A 9,085-nucleotide genomic window follows, 5' to 3' on the forward strand; every position below is an offset into this window, starting at 1 on the left:
CATAGCAGGAGGCCTCTCCGACTGAATACCAAGCATTCAGATCCTGTAGCTCTACCATTGCAATATAGGGAATTTTTTTCACCTTCAGGCTAATGAAACTGCGGGTGATCTCGTCAGTCTGGTTTTGCCACCGCTGCATGCTCTTCTCCACTCGCCATGAAAAGTTTCTAGTGCTCACATGTAATTTTCAAGTCCTAGATCTTAATGTTAAATTTTGAGGGAAATAAAAAAAAAAAAAAAAAGGTAATTTATGATGCCCCAGTTACAGATCGTTTCTGAGAGTAGGTATTAATAGATTTGGAAACTTAAGGTTGTTACACTGTTTGAATTTTGTTGGAATTAATTCATTCTTCCAGGACTTTGATTTTTATTCTGTCCTAGTTGTCAGAAAATTCTGTGAAAAGCGAGGTTCCCCCTGCCCCCTTATTATAATTATATATAATACTGCCAACCCCAGGCTCCCCAAAATCACAAGTCAGGCTTCAAAAAATCATGAGATTTAAATAAATTAATTTGGTGAGTTTTTTCAAATGTAATATCTAGTTTCTAAGCAATTACTGTATACTGGTACTCGAGTCTCATTTTCAAACTTTTCTCCCCAGCTAGAAAGGTTAAAAAACTACCATATTTCTTTTAAAGAATAAAAATGTTCACAAACACAATTTCTTCTAAGAGTTGGTGTTTAAGAAAAACAGCAAATATCTTGGGTCTTGTAGTACAATTGCATGAGCTAGCAATACTGTGCATTTTGAAACGTCTGTATGAATATGGCTCATGAAGTATTTTTGCATTCATTTTTGTGCTTATCACTTCAAGCAAGTGGTAGGTGGCACTTGGAAGCATCTCTTAATATTCTGCATCACAAGTGCTAAATGATGCCTTACGCCCCATGTAAAGTGCCAGTGGGCCAAAGATGACTGGTGTCACGTAAGAGTTATATAGTGTCCTGATTTTATTACCCTATTAAACTTCGTTTCATATGTCAAAGTTTCTAATTTGTACAAGGAAACTTAATTTAGGAGCATCTTCTACACAGCACGTTGGTATACGTTTGTTCATGTTTTTCTCTTTGTTGAAATTATGATTAAATATCATCCATTTCTCATGACATATATTGTTTTTTACCACTTGTTTGTTTAAATGTTGGTAACTTGACAGTGGTAGGTATTAGAGGTAATGTTCTCTGTGTTTCTTAATTACTTTTATTTAAAGAAACCAACACCGTCCTGGGGTGGTGTTCAGAAAGGTATTGCATCTCATTTTGCACCATATTGTTCTAGTTTAAAGACAAGAATCTTTGTCCATTTTCAGCAAATCCCTCATTGTAAGCTCATTGTTTTTTTTTTCTTTTTTTAAAAAGAAGGTCCTGTTTACTGGCCCTTGAATGACTTGCTGCTTCCTTTTGCCCATTTCATGTACTTGCTTGCAAAATCATCGCCCTCGTCACTGATTTCACTAGTGTGCAGCTACCATGTTGGTGGGGCACACAGCACCTCCTCTGTCTTTGCCCTCTCTCTGGCCCTCTGAGTGACTTCTCAGCTAGAAATCTACTACTTTGAACTCATATTAGTAAAGTTAGAGGCTGCTGCACCAACAGCTGCGTCCAAGAGGGTTTAGAGAGCAAGGAAGATAGTCAGACTTAGCAGATGGCCGGGACGGGGCTGGCTGGAATTTCCTCGATGCTCAAAAGGGTTGCCAAGTTGAGGCCAAAGGGAATAAAATGAAACTTGTTGTAAATCTTTTTAACAAGCATTAAACATTTGCAGAACTGTAGCTTAGGGATTTTTCCCCCAGAACCTATTTGCCACCAGTGACATCACTCACATTGGGCTATTGAGGAAGTCAAGCAGGGCCAAAAATCCCCCCCCAAAATCTTTCCAAAAACCCCCAAGCTGGAATTTTCCTTGATTTTGTTAAAGTTATTATCAGGTTACCCTGATTTGTCTGCTTGCATATTCTCTAAGAAATTGGCTGCAAAACAGTTTAACACAGCAGAAAAATTAAAACAAGATAAAAGAGATGTCAGCATAAGGGTTGGTCCTGTTGGAGCCATCATCGGGGAAATACTTTGTTGGAAAGTCAAAACCCTAGCTCTCGCCTATTCATAATATTTCAGTGATCATATCATTAGTTGCTTTCTCTTGAATTTCTGTAATGGTGGCTTATTTTTGCAGAGCTACAATGCTGGCTAATGTAAAACTAGAGAGAAGCCAGTACCTGTGAGCCTGGAGTGATTTAACAGGCAGCAACATCAGGTATTGAACAGCTCTTTCATTTTTCAGTGGGAAGATAAAACCCAATTTGAAAAATGTTGAACAAAAATAATCACCACTACTTGCTGGCATGCCATTGAAGACCAAATGGACGAAAAACACTTTTTCTATTAGCCCTTGATGTAAGTTTTCATCCCACTTTATTTACTCAGCTGTCAGCTTTCATCACTGACCATATAAAGCTTAAAATGAAGCAGTTATTTGACACTGGTTTTATACAGTTAAGGGTTGGCACAACAGGTGACAAGAACTGGGTTAGGAAGATCATCTTGACACTGACTTTCCCCTTGGAGCTGCTGAGTTTTGCAGAATTGGGCATGTTTGAAAATGTATAATGTGGGTTTTCTGTGGATATACAAAATGCAATCTTTATATTATGAGCAGTTATATAGTTCATAAATTACAGGAGACAAAAAATTAGTGTTGTGCTCATCATTGTTCTCTCCGTTTCTTGCTCTGGATCTGGACACATTACAGGTTAACACTGCTGTAAATTATACCAGTGTCTGGAAAGGACAGACAGCCAAAACTGCTGAGGTAGCTGCTGCATGGGTGCTGTTATATGTTTCATCACTAGCTTTCCACCAAGCAGGCGGTTACCCTGCGTAGAAGTGGACACACAGCATTTACACTGGTGTAACTTGTGGTGGGGTAGTTTTACTAATTTTTCTTCAGAGTAACTCTGCACTAGTACCCAGTTAGTTACATCCATGTAGGGCTACATCTGGCATGTCCCCGTGTTGTTACAGTGGTGTGAAAGCATCCTGTGTCCACACTTGTGTATGTATGTGAACAAAAGTATATGTGGGTCTAGTTTCCAGAGGCACTGACTTCCTTCAGCTTTCATTTCACTAATGGGTGCTCATTTGTCATGCACATTAGCCAATCAATCTATGGAAATGTCAAAGATGATCAATAAAGCATCTTTAAATGACTTGCTGGAAGCAGAAGATCCTAATTATAACTAAAGAATAGAGAGACTCCATAACCAAAAAATTAATTTTATTCGGAAATCATAGATTGTATCACATTTTATTTAATGTTTAAGTCATTGATTTAGTCAGATATTTGAATAAATGTCAATAAATGTCAGATATTTGAATAAATGTCCTCGGCTGTATGTGTGCTGACCATCTCTTCTGAAGCAACTCTTAAAATCAGATTACTTGCTTCTGAGATCCCTCGTGACCTCAGCAATAAGGGACTCTGCAGCATGTTTCTGGGTGTACATGCTGAAGAAGAATGTAAACTGCATCTTAAAAATTTAGGTATTGATTTAAGAGGAGATAATATTGGAAAATTGAATGCCTTTCATGTGCTCCAAACGCAGGTTTCAAGATAGTTAATTGAAGAATGATATAGCTCAGCAGACATGCAGGATTTATAACAGAATTCATCTTCACTAGAAGCTGTAATATATAGTAATATAAAAATTCTAGAAATGTTGGCAAGGAGGGGAGGGGGGGAAATCTTGATGCAAATCAATAATTTAATTTAGCTGTGGTGCTGGACTGGTTGAACACTATGGTTCATAATTTTTCAATGAATAGACCTTAACGTTTTACGCATGTTTTGCCATGCCCCTGCATATTGATTCATCTTGTACCTTCTTCTTGGTGTTGTTTTTGTCTTACAGTACCCCCAGAGGGCCCTGCTGAAGTCGAGCCTTGTTGTGCTAGGTGCTGTATCTGCAGGTAAGGGAAAGCCCTTGCTATGAATGCCTGATAACAAGACAAAGCACCATCTTCATTTTACAGCTCAGACTTGGCACCAGGTATTTGCCCAGGGCAGACTTGTGTAGATCCTGCTGAAGCCCATGTCATCACAGCTAGGACATGAGCAATATCCTAGGAAGCTAGTTCAAAGCCAGTTGGCATATGCCTTTCCATGACCTGCAGTCCCAATTCCGGATTGCAGGGAGACAACCCAGTCACCCTATGCGTCAGATACTTGTTTCTTTCTTAAAACAGCCTTGTATTACTAAGGACTGCCCAATTACTCAAGTTATTTAAACCCCCCCATCCTTCCCATGCAAAGCTGCCTTTGTGCTCAAATGCTGGAGGGCCTTGGTTAGGAGGAAGCTCACCTCTGTATGTCCACAAAACAGGCTTTGAGTCAGAGCCAGTTGGTGAATGCAGAAGAAATGAAATGCCTTATGTCTCATAAGGCAGCCCAGGGGATTGCACCCATCATCTCCTCCCTCCCCACTTGTGGCATTTCCCTACTGCTGGATTCATGTGGGAATCCAGTAGCTACCCCACCTCCCTATTCCTAGAGGGCTTTCTGGTTATTTAGAGCTAGCACTGGGGGGACATTGAGGGTTATGGAAGACCCCCAGAAAAGCTTCCCCACCTATGCCTTAATGCCACTAGCCCTGACCAGCAATAACTGCTGAGTCTGTGAGCTGTCGTGGGGTAGCTTGGTTGAGAGATGAAATCTCCTGACTTCAGTTTGCGTCTAGTTGTGGTACAGCATTAGCATTTCATGTTACATCTGCAGCTGGTCTCCAGATCTTTCCCATCATATTTGGTATTTATCAAGTGGCTGAAGGCACATCCCCCTGTTTGCATGTTCATAGGCATCATGGTTGAGACTGCCCAAGCAGGCCAGTGGACTTAGATATATTTCCCATGAATTGGAAGTGACCTTCCAGTGGAGCTGAGGATCTGGTTCCTGTGTACAGAGCTTCTGCTTTGGGAAGACTGGCCTAACAAAAGCTAGAAGTGGCCAGTTAGTCTAAGCAGAGGTACAGGGAAGGCAGAGGTATAAGAGGCTCATAAGAAACACCTGTTTTCTCATCTGTCTCTATCTGAGTATCGTTCCTCAGTATACCGTTCCACATGCATTCTAGCCTGCAAGACCTTGGGGGGCAAATGCTGCTCTTGCTTCCCTCCTTGGAGGTCCATGCTGTGGGGAAGCATGCAGAATTCAGGTGGGGAGACAACTCCCTGTCCTTTGGGCCAACCTACCCTCCCCAGCCCTGGTGATGGGAAGGATGGCTTCAGGGTGATTTCTTCTCATGTGCATGGAGAGCTGGAACTAGCACACAGTGCAATATTGCAGAAAAAGCCAGGCAGCTGAGGTCTGGCAGTCCCTTATTTTTGAGACTTTAAAATGTGTCCTGCCTCTGCCTCAGCAATGACCCATAGGTTATGAGGGCCTATCTTAGATGAAATGTGTCCATCAATGTGAGTGAACTCCTGTCTGAAGGAAAGCTTCTTTGTTAATGTGAGAGTAACTCCACTAATCAGAAAGCTAACCACTGATGACTTTCATTTACCAGGTATTCAAGGAAGATTCAGGTACATAGCTCACAAATAGTCTGGAGTGAGTACTTTTTGTATGTGTCGGGATATGCTTCACTGTACTTTGGTACTAATGAAAGCCTTCAGGCTTGCATGTTTCTGGATGAGTCAAGGACCTGGCAATAGCTCTGGTGTAGACTGGTTCTGCATCTGTACCTGAGACCGAGTATTATAGAGAGAGTTTGTTCGTTCGTTTGTTTGTTCGTTCTTTCATTCTCCCCTTCCCTTCCCTTCCCTTCCCTTCTTCCTGAAGCATTGAAACTTTGTTGTCTTATTTAAGTCACTTGCTGTTTCATCAAATCTATTCTGATAAAAAGTATACAATTTTAAAAAAGAAATGGAAGATGGACTAAAAATGATGTAAGCCAGTGTATTCTGAGTTATATACAGAATGTAATAAATCTTCTAAACCAAGACATAGCTGCAGTCTTTTGAACACCTAACTGGTGCACATCATTTTGTCTTGATGTTGGAAAATACATGCCAGATACTAGTTCAAATGATAGATTCCCTTGCTTTTGTTGAATTCTTACATTTCTAACGTTGTTTAATGTAGGCACTGGTGAGTGAGCACATATATTCTTAAGGGTGACACAAATTAATTCTGCTCCCATCAAGGAATCTCTCCACGGATTTATCGCAAATTGCTGCAGCTGTGAGCGATTCCATGCTCTCGTGAGAAGTGTGAGATTAAACCCTGTCACCACTGTAGTATTTTTAATTAATTTAACCTCCAAACTAATCATTTCCCAGTGCCATTCTCTCTCTCTTTGGTCAGCAGATTAATTAGTTAATGTCAAATTAATTAGTTAATGCAGTTGATGATGAAAAGCTTTCTAAAACTGATAAGAATGAGCATTTCAGATGCTGAAAGTGCCATGGAAGTAGGGGGGTTCATCCCTTTAAAGGGAAAATGGAGAAGACAGTAGCTCAGCCCATACTAGGCATCTGGCAATCACTTTTGATTTTATGTGAAAGGTTGTACCCATACAATGGGCATGGGCAGCAGTAAAACAATAAGATACCGAGACAGGCTTTCTTCTGACTGATTAACCATAGGTATCATCAAAAAGTAGGACTGGAAGGGACCTCATAAGGTTGTCTAATCCAGATCCCGGCTCAAGGCAGAACCATCCCTGCCAATTGTCTAACTTGCTTTTGAAAGTTTCCAAGGATGGAGATTGCACAACTTATCTAGGGAGCTTGTTCCAATGCCTGACCACATGCATGGTCAGAAAGTTCCTCCTAATCTCCAACCTAAATTTCCTCTGCTGCAGCTTGAGGCTGTTGTTCATAGTCCTGTCCCCTACAGCCACAGGGAAAGGCTATCGCCATCCTCTCTATAATCTGCCCAAGGAACAGCACTGGAGTACCACAGAAAATAGAAGGATGCGAGGAGATGCGTGGTGCATTCCAGGAGAACAGAAGAGCACCTGTTGTGTGTGCAGAAAATGGTCAATGCAGAAAATGGTCAATGGCGTCAGTATTAGGGGGTCCATGTAGAGCAGTGTTTTTCATCAATAACTACGAAGGTCTCCATTTCTGAAGACATAGCTTTTGCCCTCAAGATTGATTAAGCAGCTTTCTAAAATAAAGGGCCAAATGAATCGCTGGTGTAATCTATTGATTTACAGATTTTTTTGCCCTCAATAATATTTTCAGAACCTGAGGAGTGTAGGGACTTATACTACTAGTCAGTAATGAAAATCCATGGACTCTAGCAAAGCTTAACTCTTGCTGACTCTGGCTATTTTGCTTAGGGAATGCTTCTTTCTCTGTATTGAGAGGGTAACCCGGCAGTGTAGTATGTATGGTCAGGACTCCTTAGCATTTCTTCCCTTCTCCACACTTTAGTTTAGGCTTTTGATACCATGCTGCTTTGGCGTAGCCACTCACCATTTGATTGAGGTGTGTTGAAGTTGTTAGGACTCTACCACTGAGGAACAAAGCTTGCATGCACCTGTGCTGTCTTGCAAGACATCTTTCTTACTGATGTCTTACTGTAACTGTACCTGGTTTAATAAATAATGTGGAGACCCAAAAGCTTAATACAGATAGCCAAAAAGCCCAAGGTGAATCAATTCAATCTTCATAGGTTAGTCTAAGCTGTGTAAATTGAACCAATAAGCAAGTGAACAGACATTCACTTCTGATTCTGGAAACACAGCCACATGCCTGCAGTGGCCCAGGCCAGAAGTCAGGGGACACTAGAGCACGCCTGCTTGCTCAGCTGGAGCAGACAGCTTGGGCCAACCCTGTGATGGGGGGGTTGTGGGGGTGGTGCAAAGCATCCTGGGATGCTGGAGGACTGTGAGTTAGCTTGAATCTGAAGGGGATCTGGGGCAGAAGTTCAATAAACTGATTTAACTTAAATCAGTTAAGTCTAATGCTACATCCATCCAGGTTTATCTGAAACCAGTTTTCACCATTTTGAAAGTGGTTTATGTGAACTGAACTTGTGTTGGGTTACAGATCTTTACCTGGTTACAGAACTTGTGTTGGGTTTCTGATCATTTATACTGGTTTTTGTCATTTCTGTCCCTAGCCAAAGAGGGATTGAACTGTATGTGGAGAACTGGGGAAGACCTGCATTATTTCTTTGAAAATGTTGTGCATGCCTCTGGGTCTGCCCATAGCGTGCTGTTTGCTACAGAGTTGGATCAAAAGGGGCCTGGGAGGTTAACCCAACAGGAATGGCAGCATGGTAGTTTTCCAAGTAAACCCCTCACAATCACTTGGTTTCAATACCCAGGTTAATAACTAGGGAGTAATGATTGCTTAGCCCCCTCCCTTGTGACAGGATTTTTGCCAAGGCTGGAAACCTGGGCATCAAAATATAATGATGAGTTAAAAGATCTGTCCTAGAAAGGGAGGTGAAAAGCACATGCAGAAGGCTGACGCACAGGGGCAGTTCCTGTGTCTCCAGGGAATGGGATGCAACTTGGTCCCAATTGAGAAGGGGAACCAGGTTTACTTAGATATGCCTGGGGCCTTGAAAGGTATGCTAGACACAGGTAGGACAGGTTCTGCATAGGTATCTGCCATGTGACATCCTGTTCTCTGAGTGCTGGAAAATCGCACTACGTTTTGTAGGAACCACTGCATCTCTGTGGGGAATACCTTGGGGCTTTTAAGAGGAATACCTTGCAGATTCCAAGTCTGCTGAGTCTGATAGGCATCCTGGTTGGGAGTCAGGAGGCTGTAGCTCAGAGCCCAGGTTGAGAACAGTTGGCTTACAGGGTTCCACCTCCAAAGGACTGGAGTTATGGTCCTGGCACTGGGGTATGCGCTGGGGGAGGTTGCTGCATCTGTAGGTGCTGTGTAGGGTGGTATTTGCATCTCGTCTGTGCAGATCCTCTTCTGCTTTTGCAAATATTTATAAAACTCTATCAAAGTGCTGTATTTGTATGTGTGTGTGGGTGTGTGCGTGCGTGCATGCATATATGCATGTGGGTGTGATCTATTGGGGAACCGGAGTAGCTGCTCCCAGCAAGTTTTTTTTTTTTT

General features: G+C 41.9%; 1 protein-coding gene across 16 annotated transcripts in view; it reads left to right on the top strand.

The window, feature by feature from the left end:
* The window catches only part of FHIT (fragile histidine triad), an 899,923-nt gene that overhangs the window by 168,599 nt on the left and 722,239 nt on the right, over positions 1–9,085 (top strand). The window contains exon 1 of one of the 16 annotated variants that reach the window (XM_019504844.1): positions 3,906–4,047. The exons of 12 other annotated variants lie outside the window; for them this stretch is intronic. In XM_019504844.1, coding sequence (XP_019360389.1) covers positions 3,991–4,047 — 57 coding nt within the window. In that variant the 5' untranslated portion in view covers positions 3,906–3,990. Of the gene's footprint in view, positions 1–3,905; positions 4,048–9,085 lie in introns of those variants that run through there. 3 more of the 16 variants (XM_019504835.1, XM_019504841.1, XM_019504840.1) reach the window with 3 other exon arrangements.

The sequence above is a fragment of the Gavialis gangeticus genome, unplaced genomic scaffold, assembly GCF_001723915.1.
Source record: "Gavialis gangeticus isolate Ggan-Ray unplaced genomic scaffold, GavGan_comp1, whole genome shotgun sequence".
In the NCBI taxonomy this organism is placed as follows: domain Eukaryota; kingdom Metazoa; phylum Chordata; order Crocodylia; family Gavialidae; genus Gavialis; species Gavialis gangeticus.